Source organism: Macaca mulatta, chromosome 2 (genome assembly GCF_049350105.2).
Source record: "Macaca mulatta isolate MMU2019108-1 chromosome 2, T2T-MMU8v2.0, whole genome shotgun sequence".
Classification (NCBI taxonomy): Eukaryota; Metazoa; Chordata; class Mammalia; order Primates; family Cercopithecidae; genus Macaca; species Macaca mulatta.
In genome coordinates, this window is record NC_133407.1 from 154100108 (window position 1) to 154119554 (window position 19447).

At 38.4% G+C, this 19447-nt stretch overlaps 1 protein-coding gene, 1 long non-coding RNA gene and 1 other non-coding gene across 40 annotated transcripts in view; 2 read left to right on the forward strand and 1 right to left on the reverse strand.

Annotated features, from left to right (window-relative positions):
* Positions 1–19447, forward strand: part of TMCC1 (transmembrane and coiled-coil domain family 1) — a 255894-nt gene that overhangs the window by 65354 nt on the left and 171093 nt on the right. For 16 of the 38 annotated variants that reach the window (XR_013413373.1, XR_013413372.1, XM_077990388.1 and 13 more), the window contains 1 exon segment: positions 2283–2988. The exons of 4 other annotated variants lie outside the window; for them this stretch is intronic. Coding sequence is in view for 32 of the 34 variants with exons in the window: in XM_077990388.1 (XP_077846514.1) it covers positions 2413–2988 (576 nt within the window). In the remaining 2 variants the exon portion in view is untranslated. 38 annotated transcript variants of the gene reach the window in all.
* LOC144339318 (uncharacterized) lies at positions 6814–11043 on the forward strand. The gene is made up of 2 exons (XR_013414280.1): positions 6814–7501; positions 10036–11043. It is a non-coding gene; the product is annotated as an uncharacterized LOC144339318 (long non-coding RNA).
* On the reverse strand, positions 9488–9590 carry LOC114676541 (U6 spliceosomal RNA). Its single transcript, XR_003727604.1, has one exon. It is a non-coding gene; the product is annotated as a U6 spliceosomal RNA (small nuclear RNA).

Genomic DNA, 19447 nt, shown 5'->3' on the forward strand with positions numbered 1-19447 from the left:
GCTGAGTAATAAATTCCTAGTACCTGTGCATATGAGACAAGTAGAATGATCCTCAACCTTGACATCATTCCTTTATTCTTGCTGTCTTTTAATCTCATGGGATAAACATATTTTATACATTTTACTTCAAACAACAACAACAAAGGTCAGTTATATTAGCTAATGTGCAAATAGAGGAAAAAGTAAACTACTTTTTCAGTACTGTTCTGCTGCTTTCACACCCTCCCATCTTCTCAGGATCTAAATAGCCCAGTGCAAGAAGAGACGAGTTGATATACACTGATAGGGGATTATTTTGGTTACATTAGCCCTTTTCCTCTGAGGAACTCTATTCTTTGCAGATTAGAAATAAAATTCAGTAACTATTAGCCAGCCAGCCAAACTCATGAGGAATGATGAAATAATTACTATTATTTTAAAAAATCAGAGTAACATCGTATTATATGTTTATTTCCTATTTGTTTAGAAGGGGATAATTAAATATATACACTATTGGCAAAATTTTTGCCCACAAGGAGCCCCAGAAAACTGCACCAGAGGCTAAGACAGTCATTGATCTAATAAGGGCAAGGGTTTCTTTCTTGACTCTCCCAAAGGGATAGAGATGAACAAAAGCAATGCACAATCAGGAAAAGGGTAACAGGCCACAGTGGGATGGCTAGATTTCAGTAGAGCCACAAAGAATTTGGGTGAAAGGCAATGAAACTTCCATTCTCATGGTTGTTACTCATTTGCCTAATTTAGGAACAAACAATTTTGTGGCATTTAGAAAGTAGGAAGGTACTAGAGAGAGACAAATATCTTTATCCGTGTCTCCCTGTTTATGCTCCTCAGTTATGAAGAGGTTAGGCGATGGAATCATGGGCATGAAAGAATATGGACAGTGGAGCCACAGTGACAGTGCCCATATAATACTTGAAGAAAGTCTTCTGAGAGTAGTCATCAGGAAGAAAACTTTAGTGAGTTTGCATTCCTGTTCCGCTAAACTCTAGTAGCCTTGAGTTCACAGGGAACTCTTTTTATCCAGCTAATTTATGGCTCCCTAGATTGCCACTTGGTGGCAGCAGGTCCACATATTCCCAGAACAGGAGCACCATGGTGCTTCATTGGTAGTGGCTTAAATTGTTGAAAGTAGTTGGTAGTGTAGGGAGTTTTAAAGTCCTTTAAACAAAAAGTTGAAGAAAAATATGGAAATAACCTCCTACATCATATTTTGCATTCTCTAGCAGCTTGTGTGCATGTATATAATTTGTTTTATATATTTGCACAAATGCAGAACAAAAATAAACACTTTCTATTAGGAAAAATCTCATCATCTCCCATCCCCCCTCCTTTTTTATTTTGCATGTGATTTTAGTAACCTTGGCAGTTGCGTTGATTTTACATCTTAGTTTCAGCTTCCTTTTAATTTCTTGCATTTAATACTGGTATATGGTTGCTGTTTGACCTTTCTTTTTCTCTACTTTTCTCTCATACCCAGTTACTTTGCTTTTGAGTTTGTATGGATATATGGGAAGCTTCTGTCAGGGATGACACTATAGAGAAAGGGATTTCTTTGAATCTCCTTTCTTGATAGCTGATACTGAGCAAAGCTCTAGTCTCTGATTCTGATTCTGTCTGAACCATTCACTCATATGGTGCCAGAAAGGTCATTTGTGCTTCAGCAGAGAATTCAACTTACAGGATTTTAATTTCCATTCTCTTCTCAAAAGAGCAAACCTGTCATCTCTAGTTACCAGTGAACTTGATGAATATGAATGGTAACACAGACTCTGTTTTCCATTAAAATCCACATATAGTTAGGTTGGGATATCCACTTCTCACTGTTGTTCTTTGACTATACTGAGTTTCAGCCTGTGAATAATTAACTGGTTATGAATGAGAGGGATTAAATTGCCTCAGCTAGAGTAAACCTGTTTGATGGTCTGTTCTCTTGATTTCCCAAGCAATGGCTGTTATGTCAACTACCATTATAGTGTCCATTCCAAGATATGGCTCCTCTAAATATCTAATTCTGTATATATTGAATCTTGTAGGGATTTTTGTTTTTGAACATTGCTATTTTAATTTCCTATGTACTTGTTCTGGACTTTTTCTCTCATTCTAAAAAATAATCATTACCCACTATCTAGAAAACTGTCTTTTAATCTTCTGATTAAAGATTGCTTAATGATAGTGCCTATTTGTTTGGCCAGTAGCATGCTTTTCTTTGTTTAACACTGGAGTTTCTGCATGGATTTATAATATAAGTTTTTTTTTTTTTTTTTTTTTTTTAATATTAGATAGGCATGAAGCCTTCGTCTCACAGCTGCATGCGTAGTCACTGTTGAAGCAAATGCCTACCTAATTTGACACTCTTGGTGTGTTTAAAAAATTTTTTTGAGTTTGCAAATAAGCATATTAAGTCTACTGATGGAGCCTTCGGGCAGTGAACAGTTATTTGAGGACCCTGATCCTGGAGGCAAATCCCAAGATGCAGAGGCCAGAAAGCAGACAGAATCAGAACAGAAATTGTCTAAAATGACCCACAATGCTTTGGAGAACATTAACGTGATTGGCCAAGGCTTGAAGCATCTCTTCCAGCACCAGCGCAGGAGGTCATCAGTGTCTCCACATGATGTGCAGCAAATTCAGGCAGATCCAGAACCTGAAATGGATCTGGAAAACCAGAACGCATGTGCTGAGATTGATGGTGTCCCCACCCACCCCACAGCTCTGAATCGTGTCCTGCAGCAGATTCGAGTGCCACCCAAGATGAAGAGAGGGACAAGCTTGCATAGTAGGCGGGGCAAGCCAGAGGCCCCAAAGGGAAGTCCCCAAATCAACAGGAAGTCTGGTCAGGAGATGACAACTGTTATGCAGTCAGGCCGACCCAGGTCTTCATCCACAACTGATGCCCCTACCAGCTCTGCTATGATGGAAATAGCTTGTGCTGCTGCTGCTGCTGCTGCTGCATGTCTACCGGGAGAGGAGGGAACTGCGGAGCGGGTAAGTTTGTTAGATTTTGTTTTTCTGTTAACTTATTGTTTTTTCGTACCTAGGACTCTCCAGACTTTCCTTTGGTAACTAAAAAGATATCTCAGCAAATACCTTAAAGTTGTGGTAAAAGCATTTTTTTCCCATTTCAAATGGGCAAACAATAATTATAGCTAATGAATGAATGCTTAGAATTATATTCCTATTTCCTTCCTAACATATTGCTGTATTTTATCCTTTCGTTAAAACCTTAAGTATATTTCATGTATTCTTGCTGTATATTTATTTAAGAGGGTCAGTTTTATGGTGGAGGAATAAAGATGCTTTGTTTCTTATTGTTTTGATTTTGCACATGGAAATGGCTTTCTTACATTAATGAATGTAGTGAATAAAGTTCTAGAATCTGAGTTTGTCTATGCTTACCATGGAAGTACACTAAGTTGGTTATAATTTTCATATACTTTGTAGTACATCAACAGCATTCATTATACATTTTGTATGCCACAGTAGAGCATATACATTATTATAGTGTACTATTAATAAAGAGATTGTTTTGGGTTTACCCAAAACCAGGCATATTAAATCTAGGAGAAACTTTTTCCGTATAACTCTCAGTTATGGTTAGTTGAGGCACATAGAATAAATAGTCCTGCTAGGGTTTGAAAACTCAGGTAAACGTAGCCATGCAGGTAGTGACAACGAGTGAACTTCAGTGTTATGGAGCCTGGACAAACTGAGGAGTTCCTGATTTAGGAAATCTGGAGTAGCCAGATTTAGGAAAAGCAGTGTATATTAGGCTGCAATGAGGGGAGCTTTTTGGATCACTTATAGTAAGGGCAGAAGGAAAGGGAAATTTTTGTAATGCGTGGCTGTACCTGGAAGATAGAGAAAAGTGGAAGAAGTTTGAGGGAGATGTATGTGTTCAAATAAAAAGATTTCTAAGTTTGAATTAGTTGAACTTATTATAAGCAACACTGGTAAGGCAGGTGTACTCTTCTCCCAGTGGGGAAGAAATGAAGCGGGGAAAAGGATAATTCCTGTTGTTTACCACCAGGTGGTGCCCTCGGCGAGGATTGGTAGGTGGAAGTGAGGGGATGGATGCCTGACAGGACATTGATTAACCCAGGGTGAAAATTTAATTAGTACAGGAAGTCATTAGGATATGGGCTAACTTGAGCGCAGTGACTATTAAATAGTGCTGGTGCTCTTATAAATATTGAGCTGAATTGATAATTGTGGAAGTGGAATGGACAATAGAAGAACAGGTAGGATTTGATAACAATGTTAGAATAAAAAATTTTAAAATCTGAAGTTTGCTTGGGAGAATCAGAAGATACTGTCCATTTCCACTAAACAGTTGAAAAATTGTATTTTTTAAAGAAAACCATTTAGTTTCAGTTGGGTGGCTGACACCTACTATCAAGAGAATGTCTTATATAATAATAATTATAGAAGACATTAATGTATTTCCAGTTCCTTTAATAATATAGAACTGGAAAAGTGGGCATAAGTTAGAGATGAAGATGTATTTTGGCTTTCTAATTGTTCTCCCTTAAAGATGCTTTACATAGCAAAACTTGATTGCCAAAGCAAGTAACTTACAGGTTTGTTGACCCTACTTCTGAAGGCCAGAATGTTTATGGCTACGTCCTTTCCCCCAATACTGAGTTTCCTTTAATATAAATATGTATTCATTGGCCTCAAAGATATTTTTATTATCCTTAATGATCTCATGTGGGCATCAAATACAGTTCTTGTAAGAGTAAAAGTGAAGGTACAGATAAGCTAAGTGTTCCCAACCTTGGTAAATTTTTTATGCAAAGTGTAATATCATAGGGATGCTTCTTAAAGTTTGTTTTTGTTTGTTTGGTTGGTTGGGTTTTTTTTTTTTTTTTTTTTTTTTTTGACACAGAGCCGTGCTCTGTCACCCAGGCTGGAGGGCAGTGGCATGATCTCTGCTCACTGCAACCTCCACCTCCCAGGTTCAAGTGATCCACCTTCCTCAGCCTCCCAAAGTGCTGGGATTACAGGCATGAGCCACCGCGCCCAGCCAAATTGTTTGTTTGTTTTTTTAAGTCTGAGTTACTTTCTTTCTGTTCAGAGCCCTTTATGATGAAGGCTCCACATAATGGAGAGCAGAGTTCGCTCTTTAACCTCTTTTTCTTTATACAACAAGATGGTCACAAGCTTTAGGGTAATCAGACTCCTAAAGGCATATAGTGTGTGACCTAATTTCTGCTTTCCCCTTTTGTTCATCAGAGATTTGGGTACTTTATCAATAACTTTGAATCTTAGGAGTAGAGGAGGAGATTTTTAGTATCCAAAGTCCACTACTCTTTGGTTTATCCAGAACACTGATATAAGGTCTTGCTTCCAAAGAGTCATAGATAGATAGATAGAGGGATAGGCCAAGATTGTGTTTTGTGTAAGGTAATTACTAGAGCAGACTGTTTTTGTTTTTGTTTTTTTTTCCAGGGATCTCGGTACAGCATTTTTTCTCAAGAAAGGCAACTTTGGCAAGTTAGCACAATGTTGAGCTAAGTAGGTGTTCGTTAAAAAATCGACCTATTTTGATGTTATATTATCATAGCCTATGATCCTGTTGGTCAATGTGAGCAGGCTAGATTTTATTTTTGAACTTTTGTACTTCAGGGTCACAATTAATATACGTTATGCGTTAATATGTGTCTCTCACTTCGTATATACATCGACTTTGAGAATATGTTCCTAAACAAAATTTTAAATATATAAAATGTTATTTTTGTTTTGTTTTGTTTGAGATGGAGTTTCACTCTTGTTGCCCAGGCTGGAGTGCAGTGGTATGATCTCTGCTCACTTCCACTTCCACCTCCCGGGTTCAAGCAATTCTCCTGCCTCAGCTTCCTGAGTAGCTGAGATTACAGGCACACATCACCATGCCTGGCTAATTTTTGTATTTTTAGTAGAGATGGGATTTCACCATGTTTGTCAGGCTGGTCTTGAACTCCTGACCTCAAATGATCCACCTGCCTCAGCCTCTCAAAGTGCTGGGATTACAGGCATGAGCCACTGCACTGGCCTAAAATGTTTTATTTTAAAAATAAAAGTATGGCAAATCTTTTTATTTTGTCATAGTAACATCTTATTGGGATAAGAAACCCTGACTCAGATTTCAAAATTGTAATAATGAGGAAGCTAAGAATTCAGAAATCTTGAGTTGCAAAATGAGTCCCTTGCACCACAAATGATTTCTAGTCAGTAGATCACTGGCTGCTGCCAAGTGACTACCAGACTCATAGATTGTTAGGCCTATTAAGCTACTTTGATTAATTCTAATCAAACTCCTGATTTTACAGGTCCAGAGATATTAAAAACCTGCCTGAAGTTATACAGTTAATTATGAGTGATGCCAGGACCAGATCCCTGGGTTCCCTGTTGTTCTGTGTTCAGCATTCTTGCCTCTTTACCTGGTTGAGCAGGCCAGAGAGTTGAAGAACACCAGTTCTTTTTTTTTTTTTTTTTTTTTGAGACGGAGTCTCGCTCTGTCGCCCAGGCTGGAGTGCAGTGGCCGGATCTCAGCTCACTGCAAGCTCCGCCTCCCGGGTTCACGCCATTCTCCTGCCTCAGCCTCCGGAGTAGCTGGGACTACAGGCACCCGCCACCTCGCCCGGCTAGTTTTTTTGTATTTTTTTAGTAGAGACGGGGTTTCACCGTGTTAGCCAGGATGGTCTCGATCTCCTGACCTCGTGATCCGCCCGTCTCGGCCTCCCAAAGTGCTGGGATTACAGGTTTGAGCCACCGCGCCCGGCCAGAACACCAGTTCTTTTAAGCAGGAAATAAGAAAAGGGGAAAGGAAAGTTTTTCCTTTTTTCAAAGATTGGTTGCTAGATCAGCTTGTTTGAATGAAGGCAGAAATCTAAGAGCAGTGACAAAGACTGATTTCATCACTACCTCTGTTTGTTTTCTTATGTTATTATGTATTTTTTTGAGTTGGGGTTGGAGTCTCGCTCTAATGCCCAGGCTAGAGTGCAGTGGTGCAATCATGGCTTGTTGCATTCTCAAACTTACGGGCTCAAGGGATTTTCCCACCTCAGCCTCTTGAGTAGCTAGGACTATAGGCACGCGCCACCATGCCTGCCTCTTATGTTACTACTTTTAAACAACTTTTGCCATCATTTCCAGATGGGTAACAATGGATATCAAATACTGAAACGATTCCCTGCAGTTATTTTAATCCTATTCATCATTAAAATATGAGCAGTGACATCCTGGATTCTAAGATGTCTAAACAAAATAATAACAAAATAGTTATTTACAGTGCCTAAAAAATAAGGCCTCATAAATATATATAAATATATGTATATTTGAGACAGAGTCTCACTCTGTCACCCAGGCTGGAGTGTAGTGGTGTGATCACAGCTAACTGCAGCCTCGACCTCCCAGGCACAAGTGACCACCCACCTCAGCCTCTTCAAGTAACTGGGACCACAGGTGGGTGCCACTGCACCCAGCTAATTTTTGTATTTTTTTGTAGAGGAGTTTTGCGGTGTTGCCCAGGCTGGTCTTGAACTCCTGGGCTCAAGTCATCCGCCCGCCTCAGCCTCCCAAAGTGCTGGGATTACAGGTGTGAGCCACTGCATTTGGCCAAGGACTCTTATATTTAGTGAGATGGCTGGTTAAATAGTCTTCATGGAGTTATTTCTGTATTGTGAGGTTGAGGGTGGGGTGGAAAATAGGGCCCATTAAAGTTTCTTATTAACGACATAAAATGTTGCAGAGTTGTAGTAAGAGTGATGATGATGAGAGCCAGCCGTCTGTTATCTTACTGCCTTAAGACACCAAGAAACCTGCCCTGGAAATGCTGAATTTTAATAAACTCATAAAATGAACTTTAATTGGAAATCTTTTCCATGTAGTTGATAGTATTCTTTGCAAGAATTTTGTTGAAGTGAATTTGTTTTGATACCATTATATCAGATCATTCTTAACAAATATTTAAGTGTCTAATGTATGTAAGACTCTTTCCATGTATACTTTGCAGTTTAATTTGCATGTGAGTGTTTTGGGGCAGGTCGATATCTTAAAAAAAAAAAAAAAAGTGAAGTAATTAGTGCTTAGGGAAAAATTTAAAACCTGCCTAAGACCAGAGAGCTAGTACATGGCTGAGTCTAAGCTCTTTGCACATCTACACATCTACATCTACACATCTACAGCACAGATGCCTCAATATTGATAGCTTTTATCATGTACTTAGTGTGGGGAGTGTAATATAAAGGCAGAGAATATAGATCTTAGAATGTTACAGGCTGTCAAAAAGTTGGTAATCTGCCAAGTAATTTTCCTAAAACGCATAAGAAAAAAATTTGAACAGTTGGTCTCAGTTGAAATTGAAGCAAGATTTAAGGCTTCATAATTAACTCTTAAAGTAGAAACTTAGATGAAAGAAAAAAGTGTTTCCCACTGCTTTCCTTATGTACTATCAAAAGGCCATAATGAAATTGCTGGAAGTTACCACGTCTTACTAAGCTCCAAACAGTGCTTAAAAGTAGGAAGTGAGAGGTAATTGGCTGGTTTATCTTTGCTTCCATGCAGTCTTACTGGCCTGTAATCTGGTGGTTAATAGCATTGATTGTTTTAAATTCTGTTGTTTGTTTTTTTCCTGCCAAGTTGCTATAACCATCTGGGAAGGGTAAGATAAGAGTGCTGGAGCATTGTCCTAAGAAAGTTCCACTTTTCCTTTTGAGCCTTCTTTAACACAAATCTCAGATTGGGAGAGATTTCTACAGTCATTTCATGTATAGCTCTCTAACATTCTCCCTAAATGGTTGTCTGACCTCTCAGAATCTCCTGAAGCAGCCTATTCTACCTGTGCCTCTGTTAGACAAATCTAATATATTAAGCTGAATCTGGTACCCTATATTTCTCCAGTTAGGGCCAATCAGAGTATGTAATGCCTCTGCAGGCACGAATTGCCTTCACATTGTGTCTCTTCCTGAATAATCCCTTCTCCAGACTGATAATCCCTAGTCCTTGGGATATTATTATTTTTTTTTAATTTAACATTTTTTGATCCAGGCATTTTAAGTGTTTGGGATGCAGTAGTGAATCCTCACTACAAACAACTGTACTGTGAAGTATTACTGTCTCTATTTTTGTAAGTGAAGAAACAAGATGAAGTTGGAATGACTTACCATGTTCACACAATTGGGAAGAAGTTTGTAATGGATGTCAGAACCAAGTCTTTCTAGCTCTAGAGGTCATGCTTTTGACCACTGCTCTCTGCTACTGTAGGTCTTGCCAAGAATAATCTAGTAGCCGTTTTCAAGGCCTAAAGTAGATAGGTAAGGAGAAGGCTCATCTAAGGAATGGCATAAACACCTTCTAGGTAAGAGATTCTGAGGTTCCTTGGGGTATTAAATGAATCCCTGGGTTCCACTGGGAAACGACATCAAGTAGATTCTTAGCTGGGTTTGGTGGCACACGCCATTAAATTTGTGGTTTCAACAATTCACTAAGGACCCCAATGTCCTTCAAAAATATGGAGTGCTTCACAAGTTTTTGTGTCATCCTCTTCAGAAGCTGTTATAATCTTCTTTGTATTCCAGTTTTAGTATATGGGCTGCTGAAGCAAGCCCCAAGTTATTCATTCACATCATAATTTTGAGTACTTAGTCATACTGGTCCATCAACTCTAACTGTTCCCATTCTTCAGTATTCCCCTTAAATTCTAGTCTCCAGAACAGAACACAATGCCCAGATCTGATTACAGTAGTGAATGGACCTTTCCTAATTCTGAAGTATTATATGCTTATGTTCAACACAACTCCAGTTTGAAATTGTTTTTCCTTTTTGTGATCTGACTTACCTTTCATCTTTAATTTTTATTTGGCGAAAGTTGTAGAGTTTAATTCAGAGTAATTGAAATTTTTACAGGCAGTAAAATAATACAGATACTTAATCATTTTGAGACTGTTAGAAAAAAGACTTTTTCTAGAGAACTTAACCTCTAATTTCTAATATATTTACTTACAAGAAGGAGAACCCTTCACACCTGTAATCCCAGCACTTTGGGAGGCCGAGGCGGGCGGATCACCTGAGGTCAGGAGTTCAAGACCAGTCTGGCCAACATAGTGAAACCCTGTCTCTACTAAAAATAAAAAAATGAGCCTGGCGTGGTGGTGCGCACCTGTAATCCCAGCTACTCGGGAGGCTGAGGCAGGAGAATCACTTGAACCCAGGAGGTGGAGGTTGCAGTGAGCCAAGATCGGGCCATTGCACTCTAGCCTGGGTGACAAAAAGAAAAAAGAAAGAAAATGAATGAGAACCTTTCACATTCTACATTTTATTTCATTTCATCTTAGGCTAGTCAAGTGAACTGTTTGGCCTGGAGAAGGAACAAAGAAATCTGTAACTGGTTGTGATCAATTAGTTGTAAGCACTACTGCACTTGGACCAGCCTCAACTTCTGCCTTCTTTTAAATTGGTGTTAGAGATGAACCAAATGTCACCTACATCATTTCCCAACCCTGATACCATGTGCTTCAGCACCTAATTTTTCTCACTTTGTATTTGTAGTATTATTTATTTAATGTATAGCCATATTCTTCAGAATAATTAAGAGTTGTGGCATATTGAAGAATTCAGTCATTTATTAGCCCTTCAGATATCTTTATTTTTTAAATCAGTGCTCAGTTTGTTTTGCAAAAAGTTGTCTTTAAAACTTTTCTTTAAAAGTTTCTTTACAACTGATGTCTGCTGATCACAGAAATTTAAAGAAGTTTTGTATTTTTTTTTTTTTTTTCCTTCTTAAAAAATAATTCCCAGCCAGGTGCTGGGGCTCACACCTGTGATCCCAGCCCTTTGGGATGCTGAGGTGGGCGGATCACTTGATGTTGGGAGTTCGAGACCAGCTTGCCAACATGGTGAAACCCTATCTCCACTAGCAATATAAAAAAGGCCGGGCACGGTGGCTCACGCCTGTAATGCCAGCAATTTGGGAGGCCGAGGTGGGTGGATCATCTGAGGTCAGGAGTTCGAGACCAGCCTGGCCAACATGGCGAAACCCCGTCTCTACTAAAAATACAAAAATTAATCGGGCGTGGCACATGCCTGTGGTCCCTGCTACTCCAGAGGCTAAAGCAGGAGAATTGCTTGAACTTGGGAGGCAGAGGTTGCAGTGAGCCAAGATTGCGCCACTGCACTCCAACCTGGGTGACAGAGCAAGACTCCATCTCCAAAAACAAAAAATAGCTGGGCGTGGTGGTGCATGTCTGTAATTCCAGCTCCTTGGGAGGATGAGGCATGAGAATCACTTGAACCCAGGAGGTGGAGGTTGCAGTGAGCAGAGATCTCACCACTGCACTCCAGTCTGGGTGACAGAGTGAGACTCCATCTAAAAAAAAAAAAAAAAAATTCACAGCTTAATAGAAACTTCAGCCACTCTGAAAATCAAAATATGAAGATGTGGGATAGTCTCTAAGGGCCTAGGAGGAAGAAATTCTTGTTAGCAATTTATTTCCTTTTGGATAATAAGATAGTAAATATTCTTTTCTGTCAGATTTTTTGATTTGGTAATTTCATGATCTTAAAGTTCACAGATTTTATTAATTGATTGAGACAGGGTCTTTCTTTGTGGCCCAGGGTGGAGTGCAGTAGTGTGATCACAGCTCACTGCAGCCTTGACCTCCTGGGCTAAAGCAATCCTCCCACCTCAGCCTCACAAAATGCTAGAATTAGAGACGTGGGCCACCACACCCGGCCGACTCTTACGGGTGAAAAACAAAGATTTTTACTTTGGTCAATGACGTTGTTTTAGTTTTAAATGACAGTTGACACTGTGCCCCGGAAATGTGATTTAAATGTGCTTGCCTTTTTTTTAATTTAAATTTTATCTTTTAAAATTGATATATAATTTACATATTTTGGGGGGTACATGTGATCATTTAATACATTTATGTAACTTATAAAGATCAAATCAATGTAATTGGGATATCTGTCACCTTAAATATTTGTCTTGTCTTTTTCTTTTTTCTTTTTAGACAGGCTCTCGCTCTGTCGCCCAGGTTGGAGTGAAGTGGTGCAGTCGTAGCTCACTACTGCCTCAAATTCCTGGCCTCGTGCCTCACCCTCCCTTGTAGCTGGGACTACAGGTGTGCACCATCACACCTGGCTTATTTTTATTTTTTGTAGAAATGGGGTCTTGGTATGTTGACCAGGCTGATCTCAAACTCCTGGGCTCAAGCAATCCTCCCATCTCAGCCTCCTAAAGTGTTGGGATTACAAGCATGAGCCATTATGCCTGGCCTTGTCTTTATGCTATAAACATTTGAATTGTTATCTTCTATAATCACCCTACTGATCTATCAAACATTAGGTCTTATTTTTTCTATCAGACCCCGTTTATTTGTACCCATTAATCAACCTCTCTCCTTCTCCCTCTCCTTTACCTTTCCCAGCCTCTGGTAACCACCAGGCTACTCTTTATTTTCATGAGATCCACTATTTTTTAGCTCCCACGTATGAATGACAACATGTGATATTTATCTTGCTTGGGTTATTTCACTTACAAAATGAGCTCCATTTCCATCCATGTTGCTGCAAATGAAAGGATTTCATTCTTCTTTATGGCTTTATAATATTTCATTGTGTTTGTGTACCACATTTTCTTTATTCATTTGTCCACTGATGAGCAGTTACATTGATTCCATGTTTTGGCTATTGTGAATAGCATTTGCAAATAAACATGGCAATGCAGATGTCTGTCTGATACCTTGATTTCTTTTCTTTTGGCTATATACCCAGTAGTAGAATTCCTGGGTTATATGGTAGTTCTATTTTTAATTTTTAAAGGAACCTCCGTGAAGGTTTCCATAGTGGCTGTTCTAAGTTACATTTCTACCAACAGTATACATCCCCTTTCTCCACATCCTCCCCAGCATGTTATTCCCTGTCTTTTTGATAAAAGCCATTCTAACTGGGGTGATGTGATGCCTCATTGTGGTTTTGATTTGCATTTCTCTAATGATTAGTGATATTGAGCATTTTTTCATATACCTGTTGGCCATTTGTGTGCCATCTTTTGAGAAATGACTATTCAGATCTTTTGCCCATTATAAAATTGGATTTGTTTTGCTATTGAGTTGTTTGAGTTCCTTATGTATTCTGGTTGTTAATCCCTTGTCAGATGGATAGTTTGTAAATATTTTCTCCCATTCTGTGGGTTGTCTTTTCACTTTGTTGTTTCCTTTGCTGTGCAGAAACTTTTTAGCATGACGTAATCCCATTTGTCTGTTTTTGCTTTGGTTACCTGTGCTTTTGAGGTCTTACACTGAAAATCCTTGTCCAGACCAATGTCCTGTAGCATTTCCCCAATGATTTCTTCTAGTAGTTTCATAGTTTCCAGTCTGAGATTTAAGTCTTTAATCCATTTTGATTTGATTTTTGTATATGTTCAGAGATAGGGGTGTAGTTCCATTCTTCTGCAGGTAGTTGTCCGTTTTCCCCAGCACTATTTATTAAAGAGACTATTCTTACCCCATTGTATGTTCTTGGGTTGGCTATAAATGTGTTGATTTATATCTGGGTTTTCCATTCTGTTCCACTGGTCTGTGTGTTTTTATGCCGGTACCGTGCTAGTATGTTTACTATTGCTTTATAGTATGTTTTGAAGTCAGGTAGTGTGATGCCTCCCATTTTGCTCTTTTTGCTCAGAATTGCTTTGGCTATTCAATGTCTTCTGTGGTTCCATATAAATTTAAGAGTTTTTTTCTGTTGCTGTGAATGTTACTTATTTCTAGCTTTATTCCATTGTGGTCAGAAAAGTTAATATGATTTCTTTTTTTTTTTTTTTTAATTGTTGAGATTTGTTTAAGATATGGTCTCTTCTGGAGAATGTTCCCTTGTGATGATGAAACGAATGTGTATTCTGCAGCAGTTGGGTGAAATGTTCTATAAATGTCAGTTAGGTCTATTAAGTATAGTGTCTACTTTAACTTTAGTCTCTCTTCGTTGATTTTCTGTCTGGATGATCTGTCCATTACTGAGAATGAGGTGCTGACTTTCCCTACTAGTATTGTATTACAGTCTTATCAGTCTATCTCTCCCTTTAGATCTACTAATGTTTGCTTCATGTACTTGGGAGCTCTAATTTTGGGTACATAGATACTTATAATTGTTACATCGGCTTCATGAATTGACCAATTTATCTTTATATAGTGACCTACTTTGTCTCTTCCAATAGTCTTTGATTCGTAATCTAGTTTATCTGATATAAGTATAGCTACTCCTGCTCTTTTTTGTAATCCAGTTGCATAGACTATATTTTCCCCACCCCTTCACTTTCAGTGTATGTGTATCTTCATAGGAGAAGTGGATTTCTTGTAGGCAGCATATAGGTGGGTCTTATTTCTTTGTCTATTCAGCCACTTTATGCCTTTTAATTGGAGAATTGAGTCCATTTACATTCAGTGTTACTTTTGATAAGTAAGGGCTTAATACTGCCATTTTATTGCATATTCTGGTTGTTTTGTAACTCCTCTTTTCATCCCTTATTTACTATTATCTTTGTGGTTAAGTGATTTTCTCTGGTAGTATGTTTTAATTCATTGCTTTTTATTTTTAGTGAATCTGTTATAGGTTTTTGCATTTTGGTTACCGTGAGGCTTACAACAAACATAACAAGTTATTTTAAAGAGATGACAACTTATGTTATATCACAAAGATTAGAAACAAAGATTCTGTCACTTTAAATAGGAATTCACAGGATGAATACTCAAAATTAAAACACTGCAGGAAAATCAGCCTGTGAGTGAAGATCTGGTTCAGGAGTACACTGGGAAATTGTTTGGCATCTTATCTAAACGTTATGCTCAGGTCTTCTCCTACTGTCTTTAGAAATTTGATGGTTTCTGATTGTCAAGCCATTTCCACATAGGAAATGCAAGCCTGTAACTCAACTCTTTGGGAGAATAAATATATAAATAGTTATTCCAACAATGGACTTTTATCACTTACCCTGCTTTATTATACAAAAAAGAAAAGAAATAAGGAAAAAGAACTTAAGGACAAGTTTAGAATGGATGAACAATTAAAGTGTTTATTATCACAGATGACTTAGTAAATATATTTTCAAATTGTTAAATTTCCTCTAACACCTATAAGTACTATTTCATTAAGAATAATCTCTTCTTCAGTAGAAATGGAATAGCTCAATCTTTCTTTTTTTTAACTTTTATTTTAGGTTCAGGAGTACATGGGCAGGTTTGCTAAATAGGTAAACTGCATGTTGCAGGGGTTTGTTTTACAAATTATTTCATTACCTGGGTAGTAAGCATAGTACCCAATAGGTAGGTTTTCGATCCTCACCCTCCTTCCACTCTCCACCCTCAAGTAGGCCCTGGTATCTGTTGTTCCCTTCTTTGTGTCCTTACTAAATGTTTAACTCCCTCTTAAAGGTGAGAACATGAGGTATATAGTTTTCTGTTCCTGTGTTAGTTTGCATAGGATAATGGCCTCCAGCTCCATACGGACATGATCTCATTATTTTTTATTGCTGCATAGTATTCTGTGGTGTATATGTACCACATTTTCTTTATCCAGTCTACCATTGATGGGCATTTAGGGTGATTCCATGTCTTTGCTATTGTGAATAGTGCTGCAGTGAACATACATGTGCATGTGTCTTTATGGAATAATTATTTATATTCCTTTGGGAATATACATAATAGGATTGCTGGGTTAAATGGTAATTCTGTTTTAAGTTCTTTGAGAAATCGTCAGACTGCTTTCCACAATGGCTGAACTAATTTACATTCCCACCAGCAGTATGTAAGTGTTCTCTTTTCTCCACAACCTCATCAGCATCTGTTATTTTTTGACTTTTTAATAATAGACATTCTGACTGGTGTGAGATGGTATCTTATTGTGGTTTAGATCTACATTTCTCTAATGATTAGTGATGTTGAGTGTTTTTTCATAAGTCTTGCTGCATGAATGTTATCTTTTGAAAAGTGTCTGTTCATGTCCTTTGCCCACTTTTTAGTGAGGGTTGTCTGATTTAAGTTCCTTATAAATCTGAATATTAGACCTTTATCGGATGTGTAGTTTGCAAGTATTTACAAGTATTTTCTCTCCTTCCCTGGGCTGTTTACTCTTTGATAGTTTCTTCTGCTGTGCAGAAGCTCTTTAGTTTCACTGGTTCCAATTTGTTAATTTTTGGTTTTGTTGCAATCACTTTTAGCATCTTTGTTATGAAGTCTTTGCCAGGTCCTGTGTCCAGATGGTATTTCCTAGGTTATCTTCAAAGGTTTTTATAGTTTTTCATTTTAGATTTAAGTCTTAAATATGCCTCATCTTTTTAAGCTTAAAATTATCTCAACTTAAAAACAATAACCTTAGTGTCTCTCTACCTTTTCTTTTTTAGGGGGAGGTGGGATATTTGTTTTGTGAAATCCAGCAAGTGAAGATAAACCAGCAATAAATTTATAGCTTCTTCAATAAAATATCTTGAACCAGGGGTATTAAAAGTGAAATCTCAGTACGAGAGATTTGATTTGTGTGTTGTGGATGTGATTGTAGTCCTACAGAGTACTAGCTTAAGTTTCTTTGTTATAGTCGTGGTGTTTTTCTTTCCTCTTTTACATAATGCCGTTTTTTCTCATTGGCTTTTTTTTTTTTTGAGACAGTCTTGCTCTGTTGCCTAGGCTGGAGTGCAGTGACACGATCTCACTGCAACCTCCACCTCCCAAGTTCAAGTGATTCTCCTGCCTCAGCCTCCCGAGAAGCTGGGATTACAGGTGTGTGCCACCACATCTAGCTAATTTTTGTATATTTAGTAGAGATGAAGTTTCACTGTGTTGGCCAGGCTGATCTTGATCTCCTCATCTCAGGTGATCTGCCCACCTCGGCTTCCCAAAGTGCTGGGATTACAGGAGTGAGCCACTGCGCCTGGCCTTTTCTCATTGTTAACACAAAGGTAAAAACCCTTCTGTACTAATGAATCTAAGAGTATCGAATAGTAAGAATCACCAAAACTTGAGTTCTTTTTTTTTTTTTTTTTTTTTTTTTTGAGGCAGAGTCTTGCTCTGTCAGCCAGGCTGGAGTGCAGTGGCACAACCTGGGCTCACTGCAACCTCTGCCTACGGGGTTCAAGCGATTCTCCTTCCTGAGCCTCCCGAGTAGCTGGGATTACAGGCGCATGCCACCACACCCAGCTAATATTTGTATTTTTAGTAGAGACAGGGTTTCGCCATGTTGGCCAGGCTGGGCTCGAACCCCTGACCTCAGGTGATCTGCCCACCTCAGCCTCCCAAAGTGCTGGGATTACAGGCATGACCACTGCGCCTGGCCCAGAACTTGATTTCTTTTTTAAAAAATGCATAGTCTTGCATTTATTGAAGATTTGCTGAGAAAATTCCCATCTCAGGATCACTTTTCTCAAATGGTTGGACCCTAATCCCAGCACTTTGGGAGGCTGGTGTGGGAGGATCACTTGAGCCAGGAGTTCAAGACCATCCTGGGCAACATAGTGAGACCCCTGTCTCTACAAGGAAAAAAAAAAAATAGCCAGGTGTGGTGGCACACAAGTGTAATACAAGCTACTTGGGAGACTGAGGCAGGAGGATCACTTGAGGCCAAGAGTTGAGGTTACAGGGAGCTATTGACTGTGCCACTACAGTCCAGTCTGGGCAACAGAGTGATATCCTATCTCTAAAAAGTTAAAAGTAAATAAAAAATATATAAAATAAATGGCCTTGAAAGTGAGCATCCTAATTCTGATCTATTTGTTTCTGAACATTTCTTTATAAGCTTAACAGTGGAATAGGGCATCAGAGTAACTGATCAGTATGACCTTCCCCATGTGGATGCTCTGAGGAATACGTTTTAGAATTTTAGTGATATAGAAGCTTATTAGAAGAATATCCACAGTCTTAGGGAGCATACTCTTGGTTTATTAATTTAAAAAACTCATATGTTAAGCAGCTGTGCAAATGCACATTTAAATAACCATTTTACCATAGGATAGGACTAGAATGCCTTAAACATTGTTTTCTGCCTTAAGCTCACCACAGGCTTTCCAATAACATTAAACTTGTTTTCAACAATTGTAGATGTTCAAGACACAGCTATACATTCTTCTAGGTGAAAGAACAGTGTCCAGGTTTTCTGCTCCATAGAATCGTTTTTTATAAAAATGCAAAAAACCTGAAGGAAACAAGTTACCTAATTTTGTTGTTGTAAATGTGATTGCTTATGAGTTGAAACATTGCTTTGATAAGCTTCCTTCCATATTCCTTGCGTGTCATACATTGTCTTTATATTATATAATTTGTGATGAGTTATACCGTAGAATCAAATTCAGTTTAAGCAGATAAATACTTTTGAGATAAACATATTCTTCTTAGGAATGTTTGCCCATTGAGCCTTAAGATACAGGGTGAACTTGCTTAAGTTTCTGTGCACAAAGATAAAATGCAAGCTGTTTTCTGTTGTCAGAAGTTTAGCTTTATGAGAATGGATATAAAGGTTTTGTGATCCGATTATAGTTCAGAAGGATTTAGGCCACAGTATAAATTACCTGTTTTGGTTCTACGTACTAGTATGTGATATGTGTCTCTTGATGTTTGCTTAGTTTTGTTTTGTTTTTTTTGGGGGGAGACAGTGTCTCACTCTGTCGCCCAGTGGTTCTATCTTGGCTCACGCGTAACCCCTGCCTCCCGGGTTTAAGTGATTCTTCCACGTCAGCCTCCCTAGTAGCTGGGACTACATGCGCCCGCCACCACGCCCAGCTAATTTTTGTATGTTTTTGTAGAAATGGGGTTTCCCCATGTTGCCCAGGCTGGTCTTGAACTTATGAGCTCAAACCATCTTGCCGCCTTGACCTCCCAAAGTGCTGGGATTACAAGTGTAAGCCACCGCATCCAGCCTGATTTTTGCTCATAGTTCTGTATCAGTATCTTTTGTTGCATTAGGGTGTGGAGATGTGTGGATTAGTACAGAATTCAAGACAAGTTTGACTTTCACATGTTGTTTTTATCATTATGAGGATTTGTAGCTCTAATGTTTTTCTAAATAAAGTCAGTAAAACTAAATAAAATAAGAGTCCTTATTTAGATGAGTAACTTGCTTTGTCACATCAAGACTAAATCTACTGTTTTAGTGGGATTTACCTAAAAAGAGGTAAAAAAAAGAATTGACTACCACTGAAACTGGGAAAAAAATGTTTGCAAAATGCATTAACGTTCAGTGTGGAAAATATCAAAAGCCATTCTTTTTTCTAGGATTTCAGTACTTTAAGTAAATGTTTTTCTATAAATACTGTCTTTACCTCTCTCTCTTCTTTTGCACCCTGGAGATTTTTTTTTTCTTCCTGTCAGTTTGTATCTCTTATCATTTACTGTCTGTGGCTTCACAATATTGTATTGTTACAGTACCATTTTAAAAATTACAGGTGGAAGCTCTGAAATGCATCCTGACAAAGGAAGGCTGAATTGTG